At 38.9% G+C, this 15936-nt stretch overlaps 1 protein-coding gene across 1 annotated transcript; it reads right to left on the reverse strand.

The window, feature by feature from the left end:
- Positions 1-2194: 2194 nt before the first annotated feature.
- On the reverse strand, positions 2195-10948 carry sf3a3 (splicing factor 3a, subunit 3). The gene is made up of 17 exons (XM_034125357.1): positions 10690-10948; positions 10533-10580; positions 9516-9568; positions 9291-9396; positions 9128-9200; positions 8204-8295; positions 8029-8111; positions 7370-7508; positions 6395-6463; positions 6103-6170; positions 5827-5934; positions 5673-5742; positions 4969-5133; positions 4254-4364; positions 4078-4168; positions 3939-3994; positions 2195-2458 (listed from the first exon to the last, which is right to left on the reverse strand). The coding sequence occupies exons 1-17, from the start codon at positions 10783-10785 to the stop codon at positions 2381-2383; spliced, it is 1506 nt and encodes a 501-aa protein (XP_033981248.1). The 5' UTR covers positions 10786-10948; the 3' UTR covers positions 2195-2380.
- Positions 10949-15936: the final 4988 nt, after the last annotated feature.

The following is a 15936-nucleotide window of genomic DNA, read 5'->3' on the forward strand; positions in this document are numbered from 1 at the left end:
TGAGGACATTGAAGTAAGTAAGTTAAGTAAGTAAGTACAATTTATTTATAAAGCGCTTTTCACAGATATAGTCAAGTGCTTGACAAAGCATTAACACATCATACGAATAAAGACGTGCTAAAAACACAATAAACAATAAAAACACAATAAAAACATTCAATAAAATAGAATAAAAGCACAGAACTTACCCAAACAGGAATGTCTTTAAATGACATTTAAAACAATCTACAGACTCAGCGGACCGTAGGTGAGCGTTCCATAATTTAGGAGCTCAGTCTTCATTAGAAAACCTGAAATGAAAGCCTTAGAGCAGCTAATCGATGCTAATATGCAGTGTGGAATTTGAAAACTGTCTCTCTCATTTCTCGAATTTTTTTTTACACATTTAAGATGTTATTTAGGTGCAAATGAAGAGACATCTTCACCAACTTGGCAACACATGCAGAAAAAAAGTATAGAGTTGACATGCTTACAGAATTACAGCCATGACAATTCAGCAATATATATCTTTATATCACAATATCATGATTTTTCTAAATTAGACGATATGTTTTATAATTCTTCATTAACATTTTAGGGAGTTATTTTAATACTGTAAAAATACAAATTAGAAAGTTTAAATAAAATATAAACGCTGATATGTTTGTGAGTTGACCGAATGATCAGTCTCTAAGATTTCCACCACGACATCAAGCATAAAGCAGCACCCTCTGCAGGCTGTCACGTAAACTGAAGACTGCTTTTAATAATGATATTTAAAATGTTGAAAATATTCTAACAGTGACTAAAGGAGGGCGAAGAGAACAGCCTTTCAAGTTCTTGGACAAAAAAAGACTAACTTCCTTTTATTGGATTTGTGCTTTACAATTTTGTACGAATACAGAGGAAAGCTATTAAGAAAAAACGTAAACTTAAAGGTCACCTATCATGCTATTTTTAGGCAATAGCATAGGTCTCAGATATATACAAATATATAAAAAACATGTCTATGAAGTTTTTTGCTCAAAATACCAAACAGATCACCCATTCTAGCCATGCCTCATATCCCTCTATTTCACTTCCTGTTTCAAAAGTGCTGATTTTGGGTATAAAGCTATAAAAAAAAGGAAATTGATACAAAATAAAAAGGGAGGGGGCTGAGCTCATGCGGGACCCGGCAGCTACTGTCTAAACTAAATACTGCCGTGATGAAACGCCATATCATGGATTATCAAGGATTATTTCTGAAACAGTATGGAGCTCAAAGGCTTTCTCTCTTGCCGGTTATACCACAATGTGAGTTCCTTTTTATTTCCTGCTTCTTCACACACATGCTCTCCAGTACAGGTTAGCTCTGAGTGTTAGCGATGCTAATGTAAACACCGACCATATTACGTCCAAAACAGTCGGGCATTGTTTCTGATAGCAACGTTTCTGATAGGGCCGTGGGTCCACATTTCCGATATTACGTCATATCGGACGCAAATCTGGATCAGCTCCGTTGTAGCCCCGTTTTTAGAGATTTGGGTACGGAGGAAAAGAGAGAGGGTTTTATTTTCTGACGCTGCGTGAGTTCCCTGACACACCAGGGACACATATTTATATATAAAAGACATAAAAAAGTGCATTTTGCATGATAGGTCCCCTTTAAATTATCTTCTAATTTTGGTAAAAATCAATTAATGATATATCGGTAATCAAAAAGTTGTGCTTTCTAGTATTTTGTTACTAAAACTAGCAAGTTAACGCATATGACAAACTGATCCCTGACTCATGAGCCATGATGAAGAATGGGAAATAAACCCGTTCAATCAAAGTTGCAAAAATGTAACATAAGCCACTTAAAACAAAAAATAAATAAGGTCCAACGAGAAAAGAGAGCCGGAGAGGGTCCTCTTCTGCTCAGGTTCATATCAGTATGTAGTGTCTCTACTTTAAAGAGTCCTCTCCTGCTGATGTTCAGGTGTATATCAGTATGTAGTGTCTCTACTTTAAAGAGTCCTCTCCTGCTGATGTTCAGGTGTATATCAGTATGTAGTGTCTCTACTGTGACGTGTCTCCATGCTTTAAAGTTCAAACAGCTCTTTATTTTTCTCATACTGCCTGTGCTGCAGCACCTCTTTTCACCCTCTGTCTGAAACCAGAGCCCAGTCTGCTCTGATTGGTTAGCTGGCCGGCTCAGAGGAACATTAACAAACAGAGATGAAGACAAAGCTCACTGTGACAAAAGTTTATTATAGTGATCGATGGTCCCCACATTAGCAATTTGTCAAAGGGAGGAATAAGGGGGTGGAGACTGGAAAACAACATTTCTACTTACAAATAAAAAGAAACATGGCTGATAAAAAATATAGCAAATCTTAGAGGACGATCGTTGGATGTTTTTTTCTTTATTGTGCGTCTACAGCAGACCCTGCCTCTTCAGATCCTCGTAGGTCTTCTTGTTCACCACGTTACCGCTGGAGTCCTCGTACTCCTCCTGAAACACAGGCAGGGAAGCCAGGGTTACAAATACAACTTCAATTAACGATCAATCTGGATATATTTTTCTATTAATGTGCTGGTATTTATAAGTTGATCCTTACTTTGATATCTACATTTTTTTTTTTATGTGATAGAGAATGTGATGGTGGTGCCTGGTAGATGAATGTGTGTGTTAGTGTGGAAATGAGCTAATAGCTACATCTGGCTTAAACCATCTCCTCTCTTTTGAATATAATATGTTTATGCATGGTTCAATAATGAATTATGTCTAATAATAATAATTAAGAATTTGGGATAAAATGTATGATAATAGAGAAAAGTATTATATTTTTTAAATGTCTTGTTCTTTCAGGCAAAACATTTCACATATATTCACTTTAACCAGGGGTGTCAAACTCAAGGCCCGGGGGCCAAATCCGGCCCGCCACTTCATTTTATGTGGCCCCACAAGAGCTTGCAAAGAATATAATAAGTTTATTACAATGAACTACATCTCCCGTCTCGCACCACACACCAAGACGGCCGTCACGTTGGCACATTTCACTTCTTTCTTTCAGAATGAGGCGAAAAGTATTAAAAGAGGTGAAAATCACTACAAGTCTGGGCATGTTGAGAGCTGTACATACACACAAGGGGAGTTAGTCGGTTCCTAAGAGCCAGCATGCGGGACCGGGATTCTGGGATTTGTAGTCTTTCTAGTTGCGTTTTTTTCATAGTCTTATATTTCAACAGTTTTACGACAAACTGTGACTTTTTTGACATGGAAATTATTTGTTAAGATTGACAAACATCATATGTGTAATTCGTGGCACAATTCAAACGGGATCGAAAGATAATCTTTCTCTCCCTGTTGACTTCAATACATAATTTTTCCGAAATAAGGTCCCATGGGTCGGAAGTAGATGGGCGGGACTTCGCCTCTCTATTCTGCTAGGTCTCCCCAGACCCGAACACCAAATTATACACTTTTTTTTTTTAAAGACCTTCAGACTTGGCTAAAATGGTCAAAATCTGTTTTGTTGTGTTAATATATCTGTTGTGGAGGATATCATGAAGCCTTGTTCCGATAAAAAAAAACTAGAGCGTAGTTATTATATAATTTTAACTTGAAACGGGTCACGGGAGACCTGAACACAACATAAGGGTTAATAGGACTTAAAACTAAGAAACAAAGCAGGAAATATCCATATTAAGGAAAGACAGCATTTTCTCAAACGTTGACGATACTTAAAACACCATTATAACAAAAGAAATGTAAAACACCATTATAGCAATTGTGATGATATTGAGAGATTGACCACTGATGCTTTCACACTATAATAATCATCAGTAATGTCTGGTTCTTTACTGTAATGCTGCCTTTAAAACCAGAAACAACAACAGAAGATCTCTACTCTCATATTACGATACAGATATAATATTGATTTATTTCCAAGTGCTAAATAACCAGAATATTTGCAGATAATTTTCCTCACCTCTGTGTCCGGCTGCCACCGCTCCAACGCCTTCTGGGACTTCAGCTTCGCCCACACTGAGAAACAAACAATTAATCAAAACGAACTTTTCAAATCCTTTAAAAAAAATCCAACAAACTAACGGGACTAAATCTCTTACGGGACACGGCGTCCTCGATCTGTGTGACGTTGGCGAAGTGAGCCGTGTTGGGGATTCCCAGGCAGCGCATCCCGTGAGCATGCCTCCATTCCTACAAAACAAAAAGTATTTCGTTATTTGACTTTTTATAACAATGACAAGTGTAGATTTTCATGCTCTCTGTAACATCCACGTACAGCAAAGTGCCTCTGGAAGGCTTTGGGCCCTCTGTAGGTATAGTTCCCGCAGATCTCACAGTTGTAGTTGATGTTCAGACCGTGGAGTTTATACAGCCAGTACGGGATCGGCTGCACGGAGAAAAACAAGAGAGACACATGTTAAAGAAACAAGCAGCACGTCGAAGTAGAGCATTTCAAATACACAAATGGCATCTTGTGTTTTCATGTGCAATGTTCGTATGAAATGTATTTATTGTTGAGATGCAACGTTGAGTATTTAGTGAAGCACCTTTTTCAAACCAATTTGTTTTTATTAAATTGATTTTCCACAGGTATCTCTACTGGAAGACATGCTTGTTGCAATGTGCCCTATTGAGTAACAATTCAGTATTTTCTGTGCATTTTATTGATATAAGCTTCCAGTCTTATATACTTCAGTTAATCTTCACCCAATAACATGCTGTCTTTCCTTTCATCTTTATTATAGTCAACCACCACCAGGAATAACCGACTGTTGTGAAAAACTAAATAAACATTGATTAGGGCGAGATGATTAGTCGTTGTTGCATGGTGTGTATTAGGTACAGGGTTGTGTGTGTGTGTGTGTGTGTGTGTGTGTGTGTGTGTGTGTGTTAGGTGCGTGTGTGTATATTAGGTGCAGGTGTGTGTGTATATATTAGGGGCAGGTGTATGTGTGTATTAGGTGGGTGTGTGTGTGTGTGTGTGTCCTCACCTTGCCGTCCCAGCCCAGCGGCAGGTTCTTGGGGTTGTAGATGATCTCGTTGTCTTCGTCCTCGCTCTCGCTGTCGCTGAGCTGCTCCTCCTCCTCCTCCTCGCGCTCCTCTCCGGTACGAGCCTGCTTCCTCTGGACGTTCTCGTGAGTCAGCTGCCTCTGCTCCTGTGACCAGAAACAAATCATACAAACTGTCAGGGTTTATTCTAGAAGAAACACACAAGACACCTCTGATAAAATGTTGGATCTGGCCGCTTTATTCAGCTGTATTAACCCTTTAATCCACATTAACCAATCGGAGCAGCCTGGGCTCTGGTTTCAGACAGAGGGTGAAAAGAGGGGCTGCGGCACAGGCAGTATGAGAAACATAAAGAGCTTTTTGAACATGAAAGCATGGAGACATGTCCCAGTAGAGACACTACATCAGAGTTCCCGTTAGCCGGTAATTACCGGACTATGACCGGTAAAATATGCTGAAGACCGGCAAATCTAAATCTCTCCGGTCAAAATATTAGTTTGTTAATATCGAATCATATCAATTTGTTTTAAAGCTCAATAAATAACAAAGAAGACCTTTGACCGGCACTTTTCTAATTTTGTCCGGAAGATTTAAACTTTAACGGACATGTTGACCGGTAAAAACATATTCTAACGGGAACTCTGCACTAATAACTTAAATAAATACAAATGTATATTTTACTCACCCCGAGGATCTCGATGTAATCATAGACCTGAGCCTCCAGGAAGCCGATCTCTTTGTTCCTCTCTGTGTCTCTGCAGGAGTGGAGGATGGAAATGATCATTAAAGATATAATAAGAAACTGTCTGTATGAGATGTATAGCTTTACACCAACTTACTTCTTAGGGCCTTTAGCTTTGGGGTTTTTGGCGAACAGTGACGGGTCCAGTGATTCCAGAGATTTACCTTTGGTGCTGAACAGCCTCTGAGCTCGCTCCTCCAGAGTCCTGCATAACACACACACATTTAATCAGTTGACAGCACCAGTTTGTACAGAAAACCAATTTGCAGTTTGTTTTCCAGGTGTGCCACAGTCAGAAGAAATGTTAAGTGTCAGATTAAGTAAGGTAGATAAGTTAAACGTTATTTTTTCAGCATGCAAACGTCTTTCTCACCCTCCACACTTCAGCCCCAACGCCATGAGAGCAGACTTCAATCTGTCCAGACCCAAAGAGGCCAACTCCTGTGGAAGAAAACAACCAGAAAAAGCACATCAGTGGAAGCTAGGGTTGTATGTCAAATACAAATTGACAGTTATCATACTGTGTAAACAAGAGTGTTTAACATACTATACTCACATGTACATTCACTGTAATATCTGAGATTTCCCCATGAACATCTTATACCTTAATAAGCAAGCCTCTGTAAACAGTAACTCTTTAAAATATGAGTGTTTTATATGTTTACCTCCCAGGAAGAAAAGGCAGAGAGGTCCAGATGAGCTCCGGAGTGAGTCAGAGCACTACTCGTCTCTTTCTGGAAATAAAAACAGGTAAACAGGTCAGATTAGATGAGTCACCATATCTCATAGCAGAACAATCGTTATTTATATTGTACTTTAATTTGCTATTATGGTCCAATGAGACAAGAATCACACTTCACAGATTTTCAATTTAGAACATCCTCCTGGGTCAAATGTTCTCATATGAAGGCCTGTACTCAACCCGTAATCTTTAAAACAGTTTCTTAAAAACGGCTTCATAAATGTTAGGGATGCTCCGATCGATCAGTGAAGCAGAAATCCTGCAGCTCCACCCGCTGTGACGGACCGGTGAGCGGAGCAAAACACACACTAAGAGTTAGACCTAACACATTTAGCTATTTTATCTACCTCTGGAACAAGCTAAACTAGTTATACATATATTTATTCTTCACTGTCGGGTCACGCATTACTGGATCAGTGAGCTGCATGAGACGATACTGACAGGCTGTCAGGAGAGAGAGAGAGAGAGGGGGAGAGAGAGAGAGAGAGGAAAAGAGAGCGCTTATCCGCTCATTTCTCCCGTGTTATTATCCAAAGTTAATGTAAACTTGAATAATGTACTTCATTTGAATGTAATAATTATGTTGGTTGTTGTTTGTGGAAGCGCCAGTGAATGAGCCCCATTAACTGAGTTTTAAACATCACTTTAAATGGAAGATCCCCATAGGCCCCGCCCACTCGATCGGTATCGGCCGATACTGATTCCGGCGATCGGCCCCAAAATTGGCGATCGGAGCATCCCTAAAAAATGTATTATATTGGAAGTTTTTACAGGAGCATTTGTGTATCCGTTGGGGAATATGTTCTGCGGCTGATTTGTGAGTACTTCATTTGGCATCGACTCAAGAGGTTACTCTAAATATCTTCAGGTATCTTTCTGTAATGAAATAAGAACTCACGGGCCAGCCTGGAAACGTCCCGTTCTCCCACTTCTTCTCGAACTCCCCCAGCACCTTCCCGTAGAGCTCGTTCTGATCCAGCAGAGGTTTGACCCGTTCTGTGTAATCCTGCAGATACTCCAGCAGCATCTCCAGGTACCTGCACACAGAAATGATTCATAGAAGGAAAGAAGTTCAATATGAGTTCCTTGTATGCTAGTAAGGGATATTTATCAGCTTTACAGTCTCATTCATCCATTTAAATGTTTTTTTAAATAATAAATATATAGAATGAGCTTTTAATTTGTGCATTTTTAACAGCATATAGAATAAAGATAACAGGCTAACTTCTTTAGCCACATATTTTTTAATTGGGAGACTTTATTCTTAGGGAAATGATCAGAAGTGGGAAAGACTCTCTGAATGGTGGGTTTTTATTAACTTATCCTCTGGACGATGTCTCCACGTCATCCCGTCTTTCTCCCCCTAACAACTCTGTACATTTATCTACAATTAAAAAGGCAAAAAAGTTCCCGAAAATACCCTAAAAGCTGTAAATTGCCCCCAGTGTTGAAATCTGTCAAAAATGATGGACGGCCTTAACTTTGGGGGAAGAAATGGCGGTACCTGCTCAGTTAGTGCAACCCGAGTTCTGATGGTAATAAATCAGGTGGACCTACTTTTTGTACTCTGCGTTCTTCCTGTCTTTGGGGATGTCAAACAGCTGGTCAAATGAAGACAGGAAGGAGATGTACTCCAGTTTCTGTGGAGGAAAAGTAAAGACGGTGGTTAAAAATAAATGTGACTTATGTTTGGAGTAAGTCTGAGTAATGTGGACGTTAAGAAGATCCTCACCTCGGCTCCCTTCAGGTTGATGAACTTCAGGTAGCAGTCGTGGAGGTCCAGGTAACGGCCGTATCCTTCCTCATCAGAGAACTCCACCAGGTCTGAGGAAGGTAAATAAAATCAGAGCCGAGTGTTACAGAAAACGGTCCTCTATTTAATACCTGTCTAATTCTCTTTGAGCAGGTTTTTATTCATATTATCTTGGCTCTTTAACGACTGTTTCCTTTAATGAAATGCCATTCTATAATGTGTTTCTTCTGCAGCTATGACATGCTTTGGATTTCAAGTCTATCCCAATTTGACATACACCGTTTTAGTTGTGCAAAAGATAGCCTTGATTAAATCCTGTTGTGAGACGGAGCCTAAAATAAAAATGTAGCAAAATATTAGATCTGGATTGAGACTAGGGCTGCACGATATATCGTGTCGTGACGATAATCAATAAAAAAAATGTTTAGGACGTGCGATATTAAGTAGGCAAATTAACTCAAACACGTCATGTTACAATTCTTTTGCTGCTTGCTACAAAAGGAAAACTTGCGCAGCTCTCATGTCAGGGGTACTTGAGTGAGTGACAGCAAACCACCAATCACAATCAAATCTCCAAAGCAAACGGACCTGGTGATTAAAGGTAAAAACACTGAATAAAGTAGTTTCATGTGTTTCTCCAGGGCAGTTCGGCGCTGCTAACCGAGCTAGCTCAGCTTGTTGCTCTGATAACTTAAGATCCGGACGTCCGTGACTAAAATCCTTCATCCGGTTAAATATAGTTAGAAAAATACCAATTGTATAGCATTAAAGTTCAAGAAAGGATGGTTTGCGGACAAAAAAAACGGTATTTTCTTCAATTCCTGTATTTTTTTCATATCGCAGGGGGGGGAAAATCCCAATGTCAGTTTTTTCCAATATCGTGCAGCCCTAATTGAGACGTACTTTGCTCCTCCTCGGTGGGATTATCTCTGGCCTTCATCAGCTCATCAAACTCTGCAGACATGGGTATGGAAATCTATGGAAACACATGAAAACAGTATTGTTAACATCCCATAGTACAGAAGGATTTCATAGTCTAATTTACAAGTACGTAGGCGTTAACTACCTCATTGGGGTGTTTTCTGTGGAACTCCTTTATCTGTTTCAGTCTGTTGTAGAACTCTGCAAACTCATTTGGTCCTGAGATCGCAGCCAGTTCGTCCTTTCTCATTCTGTAACAAGAAAAATAATACACATGTTACTACCCGTGTGTTACTTTAGTGAATAAGGTTCCAACAACACCTGTAATATAGAGAAGAGCCGTTTTACCACATGCCATTTAGTCACTTACCCGTCTTTGTCTTCATAGGAGTCTCTGACAGTTAAGCTGACGTCCATATACCTCTGTGAAAAGATAAAAGCACTGTCAGACTGTCTTTGTTTTTACATTTCATTTAGCTGACACTTATCAGAAGCACAAGCAACGATAAATATCAAGAATACTGCAAGTACATAATCTTTTAATAAGCCAAACAATTTAAAGGGCTGCTGAATTGTCTAAGTTCTTCATACAGAAGTGAGAACGTTTTTTTTTATTAGCCAAGATGCATGTTGAGCATTATAGCCACTGTGTAATGTACTGGATTCAGAAAGATTGGAGGGAATTTGACCCTGAAACATCAGTACTTACTATATATCAATATGTAACAGATAAAGCAGCAAGTTTCTGCATAAGAGTACATACAATATTTATTTGTGGATCATTACAGCTGCCATGGCCTTACACATATTGAATGCTATGTTTAGTTAGTTGGACATCGATTTGTTTTTTTAATAATCAGAAATGGGGACTTAAGTCAAAACAAAGATTAAGAACTTTACATACTGATATTTACACTTTACTTTTACATTTAAAATTAGCTGTAATTTGTCCCTTCATAGGGTTTATTTGTCAGATAGTCTACAGATGTATATCTTTCACTGTCAACATGAATATATTTTATGTTTGATTATGTTCTACTTTTTTTATTTCCACATTATTCGCAATGCCTTGTTTACATGCTGCTGTTACGAAAAAGTCTCCCAATTTGGCATCAATAAAGTAAATCTGATCATATGTTGAGATATAACTCAGTTTTTTTTTTTACCCCAAAGCATTCTAAGTAAGAATGCAGGCATATTTAATCATTTGAATAGACATTAAGCTGATAGATTTTAAGTGTGTGGATTATTTGTCACTATATCCTCTATGAACATGTAGCTCTGAAAACAAGTAATGTAAACAACAGTAAAAAAAGTAAAACTTAGCTATCTTAGCTAACCGGTGCTAACGTTGGGAGTTTATTAACAAATAAAAGCTTTAACTTACATCCAACATCGCTCTTGTTCTGTGGTCCGAGTTAATCTGTTCCCGCAGCTGTTAGAAAAATAAACACAATGTGAAAACACAAGTTAATTTACACAGGTTTCCCATGCTAGCATATAAAGCTAATGCTAAGCTAATGCTAACAGAGGAGCTAGTTTACCGTTGATTTCTTGTGTAGCATTTCTTTAGTTTTAGTATCCATTAGCCTCTCCTTCTCTTCGTGGTAGCGACGCTGTTGCTCTAAAATCGTCTCCATGGTTTATTAATGTGTTTTGCGTTTATAAAAAGAAGAGATAATGCTACTAACTAGTTAGCATTAAAATGAACCAACAGCCGTTTAAGAGACGTTTGTTTTCAATGGCGCATGTTGAGGAGGGAAGGTCGGTCGCTGAACTCGGTACAGTGAAACATGGACCGAAATAAAAGGTTCCGGGTGACAGAAAACCATGGACAATAGTGTTTATACGTTTCTAATTCATTAGTTTAAAAGATAAATGTTATAAAGATATTCTAATAATATCACACTGGAACAAATAGTGCTACTTAAGTAAAATATATATAGTACATTACAGTGGAGAGCCGTGACTTTTATACCTAGGCCCTCTGATCCATATATCTATGCTCTGATCCCCCACCTTCCCTCGAAAAAAAAGAAGAAAAAAAGAGGAGTTATTACGTCACTTCGTAGACTTCAGCGGAATATCAAAACAACGGCCCGGAGTGCAAAACGCATCAATGACAGCGACCCTCTACCACACAAAACAACACCATACAACCTTTCCAAATCCAAAAGAGGTAGGTTTGCGCGTGGCAAATGTGCACGCCCAAATTAGGTAATCAGAAGAAATGGAACCCCAGTAATTACACGTATAAACCATGTATTTAACATATATTGCATCATTTTATGCATTTTTCAGAAAAAGTGGTAGTTTGGTAAACAGTGACATCAACGACATGTTTGGTCCGTAAAATGCCCGAAAAGTAAAAGAATGGGAGATAAATATCCCAAAGTCTCCACATTTTATTATATTTGTAATGTGTTTCTGGTCCTCTTTCAGTTGAGACAGTGTAGTAGATGAAGGATGTGTCAGGATGTAGAACTCTTGTGTGAACATTGGATAAAGCCAGGTTCATATTCTTATTTCATGTTGTTGACATATTAGAGTCAAAGGTTTGCACAGAACGAAATATCTTTGTGTTGCGCCATAAATCAGAGAATAATGCATTAAAAAAGTCATTTCCTGCATTTTTCTACTGATAAAGTGTGATATAAATAATGTACAGGCTTTCAGATTGCTGTAGTTCACTAAACAGAGACATTAACGACATGTTTGGTGTCGAAAATGTCAGAAAAAGTGAAAGAATGGGAGATAAATATCCCAAAATCTCAAAATTGTATTATATTTTTTGTGTGTTTGTGGTCCTCTTTCAGTTGAGACAATGTAGGTGAAGGATGCTTCAGGAAAAGACCAAACACTGGATGTCTTTCAGTCGCCAACATGTGTTTTCGAGACACTGATATTAACGGGGGAAACCCTGCAGGACTCAAATGCCTAGTCTCTGTTCCCCTAACTCATTTGGGAGTGATTACCCATCAGCCCCCCAGGGGTAACGCTGCCCTTCCTCTGCACGTTGTTTCTCTTTCAGAAACACAGGGTGTTTCTCAATCGCGAGTACGCTTGCTTGGTAGCACATGTCTGCCGAGCATCTTGCTTCAGAAGCGAGGCAAGAATACTTCCTGGCATTCGGAAAACAAAGAGTGGAACAGGCTAGCAAGTGTGCAGGTGTGCGTCATATGAGAGGCCCCGCCTTACATCTTCCGCCACAGATTTGGGGAAATTGGTCCGTGCGCAAAGCATTGTGGGGATTTTAAGACCGCGGAGTCTACTCATGTGCAGCCTCGATATTTCTCCAAACGGAGTACGCCGGGCTCGGTAGATTTCCAAGTATGCTGGAGATTGGAACAGTACTTTGGCGGCACTCGATGACGTAGTATGCTTGAAATAGTGGCTCTGCAGCAGCTTTACTCGCGATTGAGAAACACCCACAGGCCGTTTCTCGAGTATACCTGCTGCAGAGCCACTATTTCAAGTATACTACGTCATCGAGTGGCGCCGAATGCTGGGCATTTAACATGCATTTAAACAGTCCTTCGGCGCCACTCGATGACGTAGTATACTTGAAATAGTGGCTCTGCAGCAGGTTTACTCGACATTGAGAAACGGCCACAGAGGACTGTTTGTATGATGGGATCACAGACACGCTGCAAACGGTGTCCGCCAAAAGTCGAGTCCAGTGTCTATGTAGTGTCATTTTTATTTGTTATAGTTTGGGAAGATTGAAAATCGGTAGGGAAAGCCAGCTAAGTCGGTAGGCGGTAGAAACATGTCAAAAGCGGTAGACTACCGCCCAAATCGGTAGGGTTGGCAGGTATGCAACACCATTTATATAAACACCTGTCATGACAGGGCACCCACAGCCAAGTACCAATTAAAAATGAATTAAGTCGGCACGGCGGCCCACATTGAAAATTACTTAGGCTATACCTTAGATCAGGGGTGCCCAACCAGTCGATCGCGATCGACCGGTCGATCGCGGGGAGATTCCCAGTCGATCGCGAGATGTGTCTAAAAATAGAACAACAATATTCTGTTTTATTGTTAATGTCCTATAACATAATCTTCCTGTGCCAGAATAATGCACTTGAACGCATCAAAGCTTTGTGATTGGCCGGCGTGACCCCATGTGTCGGGGCGTGGCTGGTGGGCAGTGGGCACTAGTTCGCTGACGTTGTCCGTGTCAACAGGAGTGACAGTCCGCACACACACAAGACCGCAATTATGGCAGAAGCAAAAAAACCCAAAATATATAATTTTCACTCCGAGTGGGAGGATGATTATTTTTGTATCTATTCCAATTCAAAGTCCATCTATCTCATCTGCAATGCGAGCGTGGCTTTATCGAAGAAGGGTAATTTAGGAGCGGCATTTCAAAACAGTGCACAAACGCTACGAGACGGAATTCCCCCCTAATTCTGCCCTACGCTCCCAAAAGGTGAGGGACCTGAAAGGACAGCTAAATGCACAGCAGTCCATTTTCACCAGGCCCAACAACAAGAGCAAGGCTGCTACCATAGTATCTTATCGTGTCAGTCACGTTCTTGCGAAACACATGAAGTCTTTCAAAGACGGCGAAGTTGTGAAAGAAGCATTCCTGGAGGCTGCCGACGCGCTTTTGGGGGACAGTAAAAATAAATAACAGTAGCATTTCAACAGGTACTCAAGTTAGATACCGTTATTAATCACCTGTAAGTTTTAGTTTGTTTGAACTTATTCATTATAATTATTGTACAAAATGGTATAAGAATGCAAACTTAAATTGATTATAGTCTATTATCAATTCAGGTTAAGAAACTAGTGTTGCTTGCATCCTATTTTAAAGGAATTTCTTTTTATACTCTACTAAAATGCAACAAAAAAAGGGTTTGATTCTATTAATTTTGTCTTTTTTATTGCACTTCGGCAGCAGATTCCTGTGTAGCTTCAGATCTGAGTTGTCTTATTAGTAAGCCTAATTTATACTTTTGTAGCAACACTATTTTTATATAATGGCAAAGAAAGGGTTCAGAGTCTTTTCTTTTTTTCCTGTGTTATGTGGCAGCACTGTTCAATGTTTCTTGAAAACATTACCCACTGTAGTATGTGACGTGTGAATAAACTCCAACTCTGTATCAACAACACTGTTGTGTAACTTCAGTTAAATACTTGTATGTGTGTAGATTAGAAATAGGTAAGATAAAGGATCTGCAGTATTTTATGAAGTATTAATCGTACAAAGGTCAGTTTTATACAAGTAGAAGTGTGTATTTACCTGATAGTAGGCTGTCAGTAATGGCTACACCTCTCTATTTGGACTGGTAGATCTCGGCAGACTGGCAACTTTAAAAGTAGCTCTCGGTTCAAAAAAGGTTGGGCACCCCTGCCTTAGATGATCAAATCACTTAGATGATCAAATCACTTAAACACAAAGTCCATCCTCCTGTCCTTTTGGATGAAGCACTTGATGGCGGGGTCATGCAGCTGATCGTTTGCCACTCCAATTTATCATTGTAACTCAATCTTGAAAATGACTCATAATTTCGCAACGATGTCATCGCTATCACTGACATGAGCCATCATGAACGAGCTTATGCTAATCATAAATCTATCAATCATAAATCTATCGATTAGATTTATGATTCGAAAATGATAAAAGTAGGGTAGACATGTGGATATTATCCGGCTGAACAAAACGTGCATTTATCTAACAGGTTCGTTTTCCACAGACCTTATTTCGAGCTATTTTCCCAAATCCTATGGAGAAATCCCATTGCTTTTTTGTCGAGGGAACCCATGCAATTGTACTGCCATTTGATATTAGTCTCTCGTTGAGTTACTATAGGACCACCAATCAGCTCCTATCTTCACCTCGCAGAGACGAGCTTCTTTCATTTAACCCTTCACATTCAAACAGAAACTGAACAGGCAGATTCAAATGATTTATTTATTTGGAAATGTTATTTTAAATACAATTAAATCAACTTATGTTGGTAAAACTAATGAAAAATATAACAAAAAATATTTTTTTAAAACATGTTTTTTTTAATGTTTTAAAATATTATTTTTTTGAATATCTTAGGCCCTCAGAGAGGACCTAGAGGGCCCTGACCGCTCGCCACTGGTACATTAAGTTATTTAGATGATATTTAAAGATTAGACAAAGAGATAAGGTGTTTTTAAAGCTGTTCATGGGTAATACAGTGTTTATTTATTAATTCAGTTTAAATTAAGTTAAATTCAGAAGAAAAATATAATTCAGATATTTAAAAAATACCCCACTGGAGAAAACAGTGCTACTTCAATTATCAATGTAAAAGATAAGATAAGATATACTTTATTGATCCCAATTTGGGAATTGTTTTCGATACAGCAGCATGTAAACAAGGCATTGCACATAATGTGAAAATAAAGGAGTACAAAATAAACAGACATAAACAACTAAAAGCATCCGAAAATAGAATATAAAAACAGACATTTTAAGTAAAAAAATATGTAATGATTAGTCAATTAAGTTATTTAGATTATATTTTAGGATGAGATAAAGACCTGAGGTGTTTTTAAAGCTCTGTCAAATGTATGAACAGGCTCAATTTGTTTTATTGAATTGCATAATGGGACCTTGCATTCCTACAGTAGCAGGTCACCAAAGCAAAGGCATCACTAACAACTCCATTGCTCTAGCAGGGCTCCATGCATCTGAGTGAATGGACCATAAATAATTAACATCTCAGAAATCAGTTGTGAAATTCTGTTGCAGGCTTTTGTTCTAAAGCAGGATGGATTGGCAGCCTTTAGTGTATTCCTGTGTT

This window comes from Trematomus bernacchii, unplaced genomic scaffold (assembly GCF_902827165.1).
Source record: "Trematomus bernacchii unplaced genomic scaffold, fTreBer1.1, whole genome shotgun sequence".
NCBI lineage: Eukaryota > Metazoa > Chordata > Actinopteri > Perciformes > Nototheniidae > Trematomus > Trematomus bernacchii.

Coding starts and splice junctions, on each gene's coding strand:
- sf3a3 (XM_034125357.1), bottom strand. CDS start 10,785: ATGGAGACGATTTTAGAGCAACAGCGTCGCTACCACGAAGAGAAGGAG. Junction 6,464..7,369: donor GGACGTTTCCAGGCTGGCCC/GTGAGTTCTTAT, acceptor TTTTATTTCCAG/AAAGAGACGAGTAGTGCTCT. Junction 3,995..4,077: donor GATCGAGGACGCCGTGTCCC/GTAAGAGATTTA, acceptor TTTGTTTCTCAG/TGTGGGCGAAGCTGAAGTCC.